The 16552-nt window shown below is 42.1% G+C and overlaps 1 protein-coding gene and 1 long non-coding RNA gene across 3 annotated transcripts in view; one reads left to right on the top strand and one right to left on the bottom strand.

Moving 5' to 3' along the window:
* The window catches only part of mgat5 (alpha-1,6-mannosylglycoprotein 6-beta-N-acetylglucosaminyltransferase), an 84931-nt gene that overhangs the window by 61635 nt on the left and 6744 nt on the right, over positions 1-16552 (bottom strand). For both annotated transcript variants that reach the window (XM_053617383.1, XM_053617384.1), the window contains exons 2-3: positions 8977-9400; positions 814-984 (exon numbers count right to left, since the gene is read on the bottom strand). In XM_053617383.1, the coding sequence (XP_053473358.1) occupies positions 814-984; positions 8977-9217 (412 nt within the window). In that variant the 5' untranslated portion in view covers positions 9218-9400. The remainder of the gene's footprint in view (positions 1-813; positions 985-8976; positions 9401-16552) is intronic.
* The window catches only part of LOC128603151 (uncharacterized), a 34690-nt gene that overhangs the window by 17203 nt on the left and 935 nt on the right, over positions 1-16552 (top strand). The window lies entirely within an intron of this gene.

Here is a 16552-nt window from a genome sequence, read left to right as displayed (position 1 = left end):
CAAACGTACTTCACGCGGACAGACGTCCCGAGTGAGATCTCACACGTTAAACTAAAATATTTCTCACGTGACACAACCCATCACAAATGTCTGGGAAACGCAGAGTTTCTTCTCAGACGCTTTAAAACAATAAGAAGAAGAAAAACAAAAAGAGGTACCGGTAGGAATGAAGTCACGCGAGCACTGTGAAAACGCACACAATCGCAGGAAAAGGGCGACGGAGAACGCTGCCAGGGTATTTTAGGAATTGTTACAGAGGAAGTGGACTAAGCTTTTGACTAAAATTGCTCGAAGTCGTGCCAGGTAAGTGGGAGCTATTTATAGACACGTCCCAAACAATAAAAAAAAAAAGATTTTAAAATCTTTTCTAACAAAACTTATCGATATTCATTGTGCAAGCACAATGTCAGTTCGGCAGAAGTATTATTTTAGGGATTTGTACCTAATAAAGTATATTTCCATGGGATTAAAAAAAAGGGAAAAAGAAAAAAGTTTATTGTTTTAATTATTTATTTATTTTTACATTTCTACTTAAATTTATTAGTTCAAATTTTTCTTTCTGTCTGGCTATACAAATGACTCATTATTATGAATTACAAATTAATTATTGGCACCCCTATGAATTCATATGAGGAAAATATATTGACGTATATTCCTATTGATGTTTGACTTTTATTTTTTAGTACACCTGGGTGACTAGGAACAGGAAATTGTTCGACCATGACTTCCTGTTTCACAGGGGTATAAATATGAGGTAACACATACACTAGGCCAAATTCCCTTAGTATATATATGAGTCAATCGGACACATACCTGCCACGTTGACCTTCTCGGCATTGGGAGAGCTGGGCGCAGGAGCCGCCGTGCCATTGGTCAGGTTGGAGGCCGAACCGTTGATGACGATGATGGTGTCCACTTTGGACTCGAGCTTGGACAGCCTTAGCATGATGTTGTCCAGCAGCACAGCGAGAGTCTTCTTCAGGTCTACAAGACAAAAGAAGCGGGTCAGAAATCCAAAGAGAGTCTATTCACGGACGCTGTTATCGTTTCTATAGTAACACCTCATGCACAGGGAATTGTATGCAGGACACGCCACAAACTCTAAGCCGAATAATAAACAAACATTAACAAAGAAAACTTTGTACTGATTGTTGATTTGTTGGGTTTTTAATCAAACATTTAGGGAAGGAGTCTCCAGTGCCAGCACTTCGTAACAGTCAGTACGTTTTCCCCTACAGTACAGTCTTCAGGACGGAGGGGCTTTTGCTTTGCCTGGAGGAAAAGGCATCTGAGAAGAGAGAGAATCATTAGCAGTCGGTCACGGCACTACTGAAGATCGGTGCTCCGGTACAGACGCAGTTCCAGACAAGGACGTTATCATCAAGACCACACTGTGATGTCCAATCAACGGTAGCAGCACACGCGTGTCCCAGCTCGGCTCACGTGGTCACTAAACTCAGCACGGGTACTTAGTCACGGTCCGGATCGCCTGGACGTGAAAATACCGGCAAAATGTGAGATCGAGAATGATTTACCGAGTCGTGCTGCGCCACACCGTCTGGTAGAAAAGCACTAAAACGCACACTGACTGTGCACACACACACACACACACACACACACACACACGCTCTTCAGACGGATTCTCAAACACGCTCTGATATAACAGTAACTCTTAGATAATCGAGTCGAGCTGGAAGAAGAGCAATCGATACGTCAGCCGTCTTTCAGCTCATACTAACAGGGGAAAAAGAAGAGAGAGAAAAATGAAGAATTGGGTTAAATGTGATAATAATGCTGACCATCCTGAGAGAGAGAGAGAGAGAGAGAGAGAGAGAGAGAGAGAGAGAGAGACAGCAGAGAGATAAATAGAGAGATGGAGATAGATAGATAGACAAACAGAGTTAAATAAATAGGTAGACAGATCGAGTGAGAGAGACAGATCAAGTGAGAGACAGACAGATAGGTGCAGACAGACAGAATGAGACAGACAAAGAGTTGCGAGACTGACAGAGGGAAAGACAGATCAAAAGAGAGACAGCGTGAGACACACAGATGGACAGACAGACAGACAGGGCGGTAGAGAGAGAAATATATACAAGTACAGAGAAGTAGAATATGAGAGACAGACAGAGAGACAAAGGTGCTCAACAACTTGCTCAAAGGTTAGACAGGATGACAAACCTGTGTGTGTGTGTGTGTGTGTGTGTGTGTGTGTGTGTGTGTGTGTGTGTGTGCGCGCTGCAGAACTTGTCAGAAGGCAGAGAGAGAGAGAGAGAGAGAGAGAGGAGGCTTTTACCATCCCATCATCCCCCTCTCCAGCTCTCAGACTGCACCAGGAGCGAGCCTCAAGGTCAATTACACAGAAGCTAACAGTTTATTCTGTGTTAGCTTTCAGAACGGACAGCGCTGACTGGGAGGAGGGATATGAAGACTCCGAGCCTGTTCTATCATATAATAATGATTTCAGAGGAATAAATAGCTCAGCTTTGGGCTTTTGTCTCAGTATAATGTATCCTACAGAGGATAATGCTGTCCTCTATAGCAGGCCTGTTTTCAGACACGGTTATTATTATTGGTATGGAGGAGGATTACATGCTACAGTACGGGGCTTGTTTTCTCTCTGCAAGAAATAACATGATTGATTTTCAGCAGATAAAGCGAGCAAAATGAAAGTCTGTGATGCATATGCAGTATTATTTTACTGGAATGTCACGGCAGTGGGACAAACAAACACACACACATAAACACCAATAATTCAATAAAACAAGCTCATTTTTTGTGTTAATGCAGAATTTCGGTTTTGAACCTGAATGGGACGCTCACGTTTAAAATTCATTTAAGAGCAGCATACAATAAAATCCATACACGGCTCTGGCCAGTTGAATCACAACCTTCAATTTGACTACAGGCGTAATACGACGTCAAATTACGAAACTCAACTCAAATTCAACTCAGACTCAAGTGTCGACTTAAGTAACTCAACTCAAACTCAACCTCGAATTCAACTCCGACTCAAATGTCAACGTAAGAAACTCAAGTCAACCTTGACTCAAACTAAATACATTTTTTATAGGTGGAACGCAATGTTAACTTAAAGAACTCAACTCAAACTCAACATAATACTCAATTCAAACTCGACTCAAACGACCTCAAATTCACCTCAAATGTCAATTCAAGAAACTCAATTCAACCGTCACTCAAACTCGAATCAAATTGTATAGGCGTAATACAAGCTTAACTTCGGTAACTCGACTCAAACTTGACTCAAACTCAACTTCAATTCAAATTCAAACCTAATACTCAACTCAAACTGAAGTTCAAACACAAATTCCACTCGGACTCAGTATAAGAAACTCAACCGTGACTCAGACGCGAATCAAATCCTATAGGTGTACTGTAATAAAATGTCAACTCAAGGAACTCAACTCAAACTCAACTTGTAACTCAAATTCAACTCAGACTCAAACATTAACTCAACACATTTCAAGCGAAAACATAACTCAGACTCAATCAAATTACATTCAAACTCCACTCAAACACCACTCAGTCAACTCAAACCAAACTTAACTCAAACTCAACCAGAAACCCATCTCAAACACAACTAAACCTCAACTCAACCCAAACAACTTCCACCCCTTGACACTTCCCCAGTCTTATTTTTCCTTGCAAAATGAACTTCCATGACAGCCAACATCTCTATCCCTGCATTCAAACCCTATATCCTTGTGATGAGTCTCCAGACTCATGCCTAATCTCAGATCCTGAGCGAAACACCTGGCCTGCAAACCGAGCCAAGCCCATTTAAAAAATATTTGACATAGATGCTACAGAGACTTCTGTAAAGTATCGTCTAGCCAGAAATCTGTAATACCGGATTCATGTAATGCCACGGAGAAAGATTTCATTATAAGAACACGCCTTTCCATCTCTCTCCATCTTTCGTATACTGTAAATCCAGTAGGATTTTCTTCCAATGAGACAGCCAGATGTGAAAAACGTGACACAATCCATATTACCGTGGCACGGGTTGCCGAGCGTATCATCACACATCATCACTGCAAAATCCCTCTGAATAAATCCATCTGTCTATCCATCTACAAGAGATGGATCATCTTTTTAATGGAATCCAGACTAAATTAAAAATAGGAGCAGGATTTTTTTCGTTTTTTTGGTGTGTGCCCCGATCCCCCCCCACTCCCCCACTCCCCCACTCGGAAGAAATCTATACTTCCTGATGCTCTCACACCAAACCACATGATGGTGGCTCATAATAATGACTCAGTGCTTCTGAGGTCAGTTATTGGAAACGGGGGATTATTCTGTCCTGCACACTGACGTGGTACCCTCAACGGTACATCTTCTGTACCTTTAGTACGTAACCAGGGATGTGGTGCATCTTGAAGTAGAGTTACAATTAAACGTGGTCCCTTAGGGTCCAATTATGTACCTTAAAGTATGTTTAAAGATACACTACAATATTGACGTTTCCATGTGATAAGCTACCTCGTAAAAGGTACAAAAGATGAACAAGAAAAAGTACAGTTCGGTACCTGTATTTCTATTTCTTCTATTAAAATGCAATTCCACTTCAATACACCATAACAGATGGCATTGTGGGATAGAGGAAAAACACCACTACGATACTGTACATCATGGCGTCAGTAAACAAGACAGTGTGGAGATACCCAGAGGTTCAAGACGATCTAAGATCACAGTGAAAACACCATTATTTTTTTTTTGTTGTTGCCAAAAGTGACACCGCTCTGAAACTTGGGTAATGGACTAGCACTGCAGTTAGTCTTCGATAATGAAAACCTAACGAGGTTTCTACTTCTGCCTGAAGACATTCGATACACACTGCATGGGCTACGGTCATGAAAGGTTGAGAATGAAGGAGCTCGTCTGGGATTACCAACCTCATTGCGATCTATACTTTCTCCCCCACAACCATCCAATCCCCAACCCCCCCCACCACCACCACCACCACCGCCGTCGTCTCTGTCTCTCTTTCTCTCATCCTCTCTTTAGTCCTCCGTGAAATTGATACTTGGCTTTGCAGTCGACTGAGCTTTCCGGCTCACTCCGCTCTGAAGGAGACACAACTCCTCGACTTCACTGCTCTCTCTGTGTTAGCGGTTCGGCTCTGTTCCTCTCGTGTAAAATGAAGACTTGCGACGTTACTCCAGAACAAAAACACTCGACGGCATGCCGTTATAGGAAAGTAATCGACGACAGGGTGGTGTGATGTGACCGGGCACCAGTGCGGAGTGCGTGTGAGAAACTCCGAAACGTTTTGTTTTTCTACAACAGCATGTCACGGAGTGTTTCCTTCTTCTCAAACCACGCCACGGCAATTCGTCTGAACTATGCCTTACAGAACTATAGCAGTACTTTATCCAGTCCCTCCAGGATCCTGCGATGGCAGAAATCAACCCAAAATCAAAGAAATCTTCAGAGGAGCTTGCAATTTTTCACAATTACGGCAGGTTTTCTGCAAACCTGGGCCGAGACGCGTCATGTCCCTCATCGCCACAAACGTTTGTGTGATGATGGAGCATAAACGCGTCACATCGAGCTCTGGTTCGTTTCAAATCTGCCCATATACACTGAAGACCTTGATCAAATGAGCCAAAAGGTACCACCTCGGAGCCGTGAAAGAGACCAGAAGTATCAAGTTTAACTGACAATGCCGAAGAGAACGCGAGTTCCCCAGACTCGAGATAAAAATCAGACGGCTATCTCCTTACACTGATAAATTAACCGAACAACTTCCTGACAGCGCGCATCAAGAGAAGGCCCAGACAGTCTGCTCGGTCAAAGACGAGGACTACATTTCCACAATAAATGATATCTACTGTATTGGATGAGCATGCTTAGTAATAATAATTTTTTTTTAAAAAAACATAGGGACTTGCTTTTATAGGAAAATAATCCATGACCAGGAGGGCTGAAGTGATTAAACGCTTAATTATTAAAGAATGACACAACATACTCCCCCCCCCCCCCCCGATCATCCTGCTCAAAAGCTTGGGATGGAAACTACGAAACAGTTTGTACTGAATGACTTGAATAATTAATTATTCATTCATCGTTGCATTACGATCTCCACGGTAACAAGAATGCAAACTTTTAAACAATATGATATGACGTCGCGTGTAAACGTTGGGCCAAGGACAAAACCCACAGTCTCGCCGCATGGAGAAGCCTCAACAGCGTTCAGCCTTCAACCTCAATGTTGAACGCTGTTCATCAACCGTGTTGAAGCGCTGGTCTGTTTGAATTTCTCGTTCGCTGTTGGCGTGTTCCGGCTTCTAATCAGGACCAGGACCCAATTTAAACTTTAACTGAGGTTGCATTGTGAAGGTGAGGCCAAGGTGTAACACTAAGCTCATTTAAAGGAGAGCCAGTAACATCGGTAATGCCAATATCAATACCAAAGTCAAAGCCTATTTCTGTTTTTATGTATTTCTTTTTAAGTCTTACCCTGGGCGCGTTGGATCAAACGATACGGCTTTATTGCACAGACACATTCATTTCCCACGTTGACTTTCCTCAAGAACTTTCACTGCATTCTTAAAACCTTAATAATCGGATAATAATAATAATAATAAGATTATCTTCAGAGAGAACGGATTGTAAAAGAGGATTAACTGGAAGGATGTGTGTGTGTGTGTGTGTGTGTGTGTGTGGTGGGGAGGGGGGAGGAAAAGCAAGTAAAGCAGGTTAAACATGGTGTAATTATCAGTCACATAAAAATACCACATTCAACATACGCCAGATCTCGGACAGCCTTGACACTTTTGGAACTGGAACGCTGACAACTTTGAAATCCTGGATTTAATGAGCTGGTCAATGATAACAGCATAATGAAGATGTGATGGGAAGTACGTACGGCTTTTTCCTGTTGTACAGAACGGTTTTGGATATTCAGCTTTCCACTGGCGTCCAGAGCTCATTCTGAAGCAAAGGTATTTTCCTGGACCAGGCTCCGATGAAGACTTTTAGGCGGCGTTGTGAAAGTGACGCCAGGGTGTACCATTCAGCACTCAGTGTGCTGTTCAGGCCTGACGGCACCGACAACAAACGGTAACGACTCGCAGTTCTTAAAAAAAAAAAAAAATTAAATAACTAAAAAATTAATCAGTGTGCACTAACCTTTAAGCTTTAAAAAAGTCGGAGTTTCCACCAAGGACATGTCAGGTGTCTGCAATGCAGTCTAACAATCCCGCCGTGCTTTTCCAAAGATCTGTCAAGGCATTCCTAAGACTTTAATAATCAGCTAAATCTTAGCGAGATTAACTTCCAGCTGAAGTGAATTGTTTTGGGCTACGTCTTAAAACATTACAGCGGTGTTAGTGGAACGCAGCAGAGCTAAAAGCTTAAAGTCACGAAAGCACTGGAAAGTTACAAACCTAGCCAGCTTTCCTCTAATAACGTAATCTGAATTAACAAGGTTTAGAGGATTAGTGTATTGTACTACAAACATTTCATTTCCACAGGTACAGGGTTTGGTGTGCCAGGTGACTATTTCCACTGTACGTACCGGAGCTTAAGGTGCTTGGCTAACGTTACCCCGCAAAACACAGTAATGTTCTCACCGGAACACTCTAGACTTTTGACATTTCTCCCAAGGCAGATGAAAGTCGAGCCCACAAGGTGGGGAAAAAAAAAAACCCCAAAAAACTTTCATGGATCACCGGCCGAATAAAAAGCCAACACTGTAGCATGGTGGAAAACAGGTATGTACAGTGGTGCTTGAAAGGTGCTTTAAAGGTCACACAAGTCCTCAATGTAGACAATTAAACAACCGAGACATAACGAAGAATAAATTAATGTTTTGGAACGGCCGAGTCAACGTCCTGAATTTAATCCAGTAGAAATGTTGTGGAAGGACCTGAAGCGAGCAGTTCATGTGAGGAAACCCACAACATCCCAGAGCTGAAGCTGTTCTGTACTGAGGAACGGGATAAAACTCCTCCGAGCCGACGTGCAGGACTGATCAACACTTACCCCAAACGCTTATCTGCAGTTTGAACTGTAAACAAATGCTGCGGCTTGGATTAACGTCAATCATTATAAGGTCTCGTCTACATTAATGACATGAAAAATAATCAACGTTGCTTGCAGCACACACGTACAGCGCACGCAGAGCGTTTCTTCACCAGATTTATTTGAGCACACGTCGCCTGACCACCTCGGACAATAGCTGCTTGTTTAACCTAAACAGTTTTCAAATGTACTGCCTTGAGGTGTACAAAACAACATTACCGCTATTTTCCAGCTCTCAGCACACCTACACCGAGTACTGGGTTTTGGAAAAGAAGAAAAACACTGGCTGAAAGACCGTTCTTGATCCTAGAGGACTCGGCTCAAAATATACGCTGCAGTCTGTAACTAATTGGATCGTGCCAGTAAAGCAGCTCCCCAGGAGGCTGGAATATCATCATAAATTAATCATAGCCAAAGCATTAGAATGGCCAAAATACACTGTTTGAGGTGGTTTTATTAAAAATAAAAAAATAAATAAAAATAGGCAAGAGAAAATAACAGCTGACCACAGAAAAACAAAACAACACTTAACTTAAGAGAATAGTGGCTCTACTCTGTGCAGGTTCTAAACTTCACCGTTCATGCTATTCACGTAGTCAACGCCATCACCCTCGTCATCTCATAAGTCACTAACTAGCTGAGCTGGGTGCCGGCCACGCCCCCTAACTCATCAGATCTAAACTGCACAGCTGCATTTTTAGTCTAACGTTTGTTTCCTCCTTCAGCGTTGGATATCTCATTAATACGACCTCGAGGAAAAACAGCGAGCGAGAAACAGAACGCTTGCTCTTTTGTTCACAGTGAAATGTATCTGAAATCAACCTTGAGATGAAGTAGATGTGAAAACAATTTCACATGAGCTCAACAAAAACAGCAATAAACACGTAGAAATGTAACAGAAGAAAAGAAATCTTTCCCGCATCTCACCGTATGCCGTCATGGTCCCCACGTAAGGTCCGTCCATCACGCCCTGGTTCTCCTCGGCCAGAGCTTTGATGTAGCGCTTGCTCAGGTCGAGGATCTGCATGCGTAGCTGGGCACTGCTCTCGTGCGTCGTCCTCTGCTGGATGGTGAAGTGCAGCAGCATCATACCCCAGATGAAGCCGAAACTCACCAGGAAGAAGCCTAGCTTCTGGGACGACAGCTTCCATAAGTATACGGAGGCCATGTTTGGGTGTTTGTGTACAGGCAGAGTTCAGGATGGGTCGAGTTTCATGATCGAGACTTGTGGGATTGAGGGTTGGGTCTTCTCCACCTAATAAGATTCTTCCTGTAGACGGCCCATCCCTCTTGCTCGTCAATCAAGCGAGAGATGCATCCACACTGGATGATCCATATTGATGGAGACACACTAGAGAAAAAGAGAGAATCGGATTATGGAAGAACCCAGAAATAGCGAGCCACAACTTGAAGTACAGTATCAAGAGATGGAAAATAAAACTGTTCACAAACATAGCCATGATCATTAACAGTTTAGGATTGGATACCATGGAATTGAAGGACAGAGCTCATATTCTACAGAAATGAAGACAATTTGCATGTATTATGTAAGAAAAAAAAACACCACCACTTCGGACCATTTGGAATCATCAAGCTTCTACAAGCTCCGCCACACCCACAGACTTGATCTCCACCCGATCTTTGAAGGCTAAACTTCCCCAAGCCGAGCACAATTTTGTCCTCATAGAAGTAACACCGTAAACATTAGAAATGCCAAAAACATTAGCAAATTAGTGAGCACACTGAATCAAGAAGACCATTGTTTCACACCAAACCATGGAGCCAGGAGGTGCATCTAGCCAAATGCACAAAACAGGAAAGCAGGAAATGTCTGCTCAGGATGGTGACGCAATATTAGGTTTCTGTGGTAAGGTCTTTCATTCTGTGGAATCAGTTTTGGCGGTTCCGCCGACTGTATCGTAGGCAACCAACGTTCAGTGTTCACCACCACCTCCCCCTAACCAATACCAGCAATGAAATGGTACTACCACAAGACCACTAATGAACAGATATTACTCGGGAGGTGGATCTCAGTACAGCACTGACAGTGACAGCTTTTAAAAAATGCACAAAAGGAAGAAATATCACCTGTCTACTAAACTGGCCAATTCATGTACATGGCAAAACAATTTGAGAATTAACCAAGAAGCTTGCCAAGATGTCTTCAGACCGTGTAGAACGGTCAATTCTTCAATAAAACCTAAAAACTGATACGGCTAACAATCTGAACAAATCAAAAATGGAAGCGTATGCTCCTGTCATATGTCATACGATACCGCCATCACTGTGCAAGAACCGAGTGTTGCTGTCCTCAGCAGGGATCCATAGGTTTTAAATAGCTCCACTGTGTTCCCTCTTCACTTATTTACCAGTCAGTGAAGGACAGTTGTTGGCAGGGTGCTGATGGGTGACACACAAACCTACATTAATGACTGACGCCCGCCAGACCCGCCAGACGGTAACCGAATAAAAACCAAACGACGACCAAGCGTCAACTCCAAAGCTTTTTAACTGATAAGGCATTTAACGTGTCAAAACCTGGTGAACATCAACAGGAAGTGGACGGAAAAGCGTTCAGGAAATGGAGCTAGCAAGGTCGGCATAATCTGGAATGCTGAGTTAGTGGCATGGCGTTGAGGAGTACAGTAACAAGCCATAGGTCATGTGACTTACAAACATGCAGCCGTCAGAGCGTGTTTCCATGGCATATCTAAAATGCAGGCTTTTTTTTGGCTTTTCCTTCTTCAAACATCATTAACTGTATTATAACATATGCTTTATGGAAGCCATGCTGAACCATGCTCGGAATTACCATACTCGTCAAGGTCTGGACACGACCGAGTGAATGACTGACTCAATGAGTGAGTAAATGCAGTATATGTGGATATAAGAATTCAAGAAGAAGCTGCAGTGTACTTCAGTTCAGAAATAAGATGCCGTGAAAGCAGTAAAAAGTTGAGCAGAGTCCACAACGCTTCCAGACAACATTCATCAGCTTGCAAGAAACGTTCCTCTGGTAAAACTAGGAGATATTCAAAATGGTGGATGATCATCAGAAACGTCATGTTTGTATTTCTACATCCACTACATGTAAATGAACCTCTGAGATAAAACCAGCACTTGCTTCAAGTTCTATAGCAACAAACATCACTGATTGTAATCTGCAAAAGCTGGTCCTACAACCCCCTTCACCTCTAATCTGGCATTAAAATCTGCTCTTAAAGACACGACCTCTGACATCGCAATCTCTGACTTCTGAAAAGTGAAGTCTGTCATCATTCGCCTTTCAAAAACATGTGCGGTAAATCGGTTTGCGAAATACATTCATGCTCTGGGATGTAGAAATCAAAGTGATAGAAAGTCAAAGCCTTGAAGGTATTTACAAAGGAAAGTGAACAACTGTGTGGTCATAGTCAAAGCTCCAACATCATTTTTAATTACAGCGGTATTAAAAAGATTCGGCTAGGACTTCCTCGAACATGTGGATGAATTCTTCATGGTGCTTATCGCTAGACTGTACACCGGTTATTTTGCCAGAGAGGAAGAGAAACAAGGGAGTGTTTCAGCTACTGTTAGCTTGTTAGCTAGCTACCATTACTGAGCGCTAAGAGTGACTGGCTAATGAAACTAGCTAATTTTCACTGTTGTTTTTTTTTTTAAAATGTCCAGCAGGAAAAAGAGCAAAGAAATAATAAAAACACTATTTTTTTTTTTCTCTAGAAATTTCTCACAGGTCACAGGAAACTCGAATGTCTTTTAGATTATTAGCTAGCTACCACTGCTGAGCCTTAAGAATGACTAGCTAAATCACCTAGCTAAGTGTTCACTGTGGTTTTAAATATCTAGCTGGGAAAAGAGCAATATATATATATATATAATTTTTTTTTTAAAGCACTGTATATTTTTCCACTAGAAATTTCTCACAGGCAACTTGAATATCTTTTAGCTTATTAGCGATATACCACTGCTAAGCCTTAAGAATGACTAGCTAAATCACCTAGCTAAATGTTCACTGGTTGTTCTTTTTCCTCATAACTATCTAGCTGGGGAAAAAGAGCAAAAACAGACGCAGTTTTTGGAAACCTGCAGTAATTCCTGGTTTCTCTACAAACAACAACAAACAAAAAACTGTATCCGAACCAACTTCTTATTCAATGTTTTCCTGCATCGTGGTAGCTTTTAGCCTACAAAAAGTTTCTGCAACACCGAAAATGCAAACTCTATATTGTGTAGGCCTATGTATTTTCAGTTCGCCAGTTAGGGAACCCCTCCTGTTTTACATCCCATTCAGATTCACCGATCTCATCTTACATCTTACATCTCACACAACATGCAAATTTGAATGCGACAAGCATACAAGCAAGACCCGTATTGGTTTACCGAACTGTTTAATATGCTAGCATGCGATTTGAGATGTACCCATAGTTCGTTAGAAAACTGAAGACAAATTCATGAAGACAGTTAAAGAACCCCTAGAGGGGGAAAAAAGTAGAAAAAAAAATTCTTTATTTATGTACCAAGGTTATAACTCTAATCCAGAAAAAAAAAAATAAATAATAATTTAAAAAAAATTATAAAATATATAAATAAGAACATCCTGAACATCCTTTAGCACCACAACGCTAAAGGATCGTGCATTCCTTCTCATCACTTACACCGAGGGGCCATTACATTAAAGCCACTGACAGGTGAAGTGAAGAACGTTGATTATCTCATTACACTGGCAACTGTCGGGGGAGGAGGGGGGGGTGTATATTTATTAGGCAGCAGGTGAACGGTCAGTTCTCGAAGTTGACGTGTTGGAAGCAGGAAAAAATGGGCAAGTTAATGCTGGCTATGACAGAATGGTGTCAGAACACACAGAGCATCGCTGCTCGGAAGAAGGAAGGCCTGGTCTGATGGATCTCGTTTCCTTTTACATCATGTGGAGACCGGGTGCGTGTGCGTCTCTTACGTTGGGAAGAGATGGCACCAGGATCCTCTATGGGAAGAAGGCAAGCTGGTGGAGGCAGTGTGATGCTCTGGGAAATGTTCTGCTGGGAAACCTTGGGTCCTGGCTTTCATATGGATGTTACTTTGACACGTACCACCTACCTAAACGTTGTAGCAGACCGAGTACAATCCTTCATGGTAACGGTATTCCCTAACTGCACTGGCCTCTTTCAGCAGGATAAAAATGTTCAGGAACGGTTTGAGGAACATGACGCAGAGTTCAAGGTGTTGACTCGGCCTCCAAATTCCCCAATTCCCAATCAAATCGAGCATCTGTGGAACAAAGAAGTCCGATCCACGGAGGCCTCGCCTCACAACTTACGGGACGTAAAGGATCTGCTGCTAACGTCTTGGTGCCAGATACCACAGCAGGTCTTCAGAGGTCTTGTGAAGTCCATGCCTCGCCAGGTCAGAGCCGTTTTAGTGGCACAAGGCGGAGCTACAGAATATTCGGCTGGTGGTTTTAATGTTACGGCTGATCGGTGTATATTATAGCAGCTCTGAACAGTTGTACCTCGTCAACGTTACAGCTCTACACGTTAAAAAGCACTGGTGACTCCAACCGTCCTACACTTTATACTGAAGTGTACACTGCTTATGGGTCTCCGGGCGACATCGACAACAACTGGAAGCAATTCATTTAGCTTGGGGTTTCGTTACATTAAATAATTAATGATCGGATTCCTGCTCAGGTTTGGAACACATTACACACTGCTGAGTTGAAAGGAGCCGACGGCATGCACTGACAGACAAACCCATCACTGTGAGCCAACATCCCCTGCGTGGTAAAGCTCATTTATTTATCACCCGCGGAAGCTTTGCGTGAAACGTTACGAAAACGCACGCCGATAATACAATACGGCACATTTAAATAGTGCCTCAAACCAGGTCCAATTTCTCAGAGAATACTCTCTAAGAGACACAATTCAGTCCAATCCATGCCTAAGAAACATCCACAATATTACTTTTTTCTGTATTGACTTTCCATACAAACATAATACAGCGCATACTTTAATATCAACCATTACTGTATGTTTTAAATATATTTATTTATTTTCGAGCCCTTATTGTTGGCACATCAAAGCATCTATAGTACAGTATCTCCTACTTAAGAGGGTTAAAGAACCCTCTTACCCCGTATGGCCGAAAAACCGGCTTGCCCGTCTTTGATCTGTTCCCGTAAGGACGATATACCGGCTTGGTCGTCTATGCCAAATCCCCGTAAGGCCGATATAGCGGCTTTACAGTGTAAACGTTATCCCCGTAAGGCCGGTGTACCGGCATTACTCTGCTATGATTCCTTACTTATTTAATTATTATTTTTTGACCCGGAAGGTTGATGACGTCACGACGTGATCACGTTATTACGCCGGCATTACGATGAAGCTGATCCAAGCGTGAATATTGGTGTACTAGTAGAAGTGAACTAAAAATTCCAAAGCGAAAAGCTAATCGTGTTCCAGCTAAAGTCACACCTACAGTGAACACAGGTACATCTAAAACAGTGAAAAAAAAGAAAAAACATACACAGTTACACAGGCGAGAGCGAGGATTCTAGAAACCGAAACTGATAGAGACGCAAACTCTCCTGATTCAGACCCTGATCCGTCTTCATCTTCAGCATCAACCAGTGCGACTGACACTGCAGGGGTCTGGAGTCAGAACCTGACCATCTCTGTGCATTCGTGAAAACACCACCTGCTGCTCTGATTATCACCAGAAACTTGACGTTTGGCGCTAAAATGCATTTATTTATTGATTATTTATTATTTATAAAGGCATTGACCACGCTGATGCTCGTATGGTACTTCTAAATGAGTAGAAGGATTTTAGCGAGCATTTTTTCTTAATTTCTCTCGTTAAGAATTGTGCTCTAAGTTTAGTAAAAACACTGAACGGCTTCATTTTCAAAGTAATATTACACAAATACATCATTATGAGTTGTTTCAAGGCCTAAAAATGTTAAAATTAACATGTTGATTTTGGCCCAGGAACTCATAATACTGTGGGAACTTAGGGGTAAGAGGGTTAACAGTAGACCATGTGGTTTTAAGTAAATCACGACTCTACTGAAGAGGGGACCTCCTTGAAATCCTGTAAGAGTTTAAAAGTCTAGCGGTATAAATCTAAAAGAAATTTTAAAAAGTCTTTCCTAGCTCATACTGTGAATATGCGCCGCTGTGTGTACTAGAGGAAGCTCGAGTGCTGAATGATATTCTTCTTCCTGCATAGAAACTAGGCCTGCGCAGGACAGGCCTGTATGTGTGCGTCTTATCTCCGCAGTGTTATCTAGCTAATGAGCTAAAAGACCTTCATGTTGCCGGTGACCTGTGAGAAATTTCTAGAGGAAAAATATACAGCGTCCATCTTATGAACAATACAAAACTTCTTCTTTATACTATAATAACACTTACAGTGAATACAGAGGAAGACAGGGTCACGGTACAGCGCTATACTTTACATTCATATTAACAACAACAACAACAACAACAGTGTCTTCACACTGATCCTAAAGGCTGGAACGTTTATTTTTCCACCACTACAGTACAAGTGAGTCACAATATACATTCGCAGTCTTATTCATAAAAGACTTATTCATAATTGTGCCCTGCGCTGGATTGGCACCCTGTCCAGGGTGTACCCCGCCTTGTGCCCGATGCTCCCTGGGATTGGCTCCAGGTTCCCCGTGACCCTGAAAAGGAGTAAGCGGTAGAAGATGGATGGATGGATGGATGGACTTATTCATAAAGGAATATAAAAACACATGCAAACACTAACAGAGATTAACAGCACCGCTAACGGCGTTTTCGTTTATTTATTTATTTATTTATTTATTTATTTAAACAACAACTGCATAGTCTGAAATTGGAAGTGTGAAATTTTAGAGGTCGTACCGAATGCTGAAAATGTGTAAAAATGTTACAAATTATAAATATAAATAAATCGATTTATAGCATATATGCTAACTGGCTAACGGACATTTTCTGTTCTGTCCAGCTACTTTTTCTTTGCCTCGGTCGCCTCTGGCTTTTCTACAAAGCTGCTTCTTGACACTGGGCCTCATTTATCAAGCTGGACACGAACAAATTTACTCGTACATCCTTTGCAGGAGAATTCACACCAGAAATGTAATGCGTTCATGAAAATCCAATTTGTTTATAGGGGGGAAAAAAAAAAGAACACATCCAAGGAGAGTTTGTAGGTTTGTGTACATTTTACATACCAATTACATTAGGTACAAGTTCAACTAGCTGCATTACGGGAGGATTTCGCTCTCACCACATTCAGGAAGCGTTCCTCCGCCATTTCGCTGCCGTTTTATAGGTTTCAGATTGCTGTGAACATTGCCTTTTTTTTTTTTTGTAGTTAGGTTCACACGGAACTTCACTAACTGCCAGACAAACATCAGTCTCACATTAAACACACACCCACAAAACAAGCTCGTCATCGAAAGTAACAGCACTCTGATGACGTTGTTCCTGACGTTGCTCCTGTTGTACTCGGTAACTGA

This window comes from Ictalurus furcatus, chromosome 27 (genome assembly GCF_023375685.1).
Source record: "Ictalurus furcatus strain D&B chromosome 27, Billie_1.0, whole genome shotgun sequence".
Taxonomy (NCBI): Eukaryota; Metazoa; Chordata; class Actinopteri; order Siluriformes; family Ictaluridae; genus Ictalurus; species Ictalurus furcatus.
The sequence above is the reverse complement of the archived record's forward strand: the minus strand, read 5'-3'. Positions and strand labels throughout refer to the sequence as shown.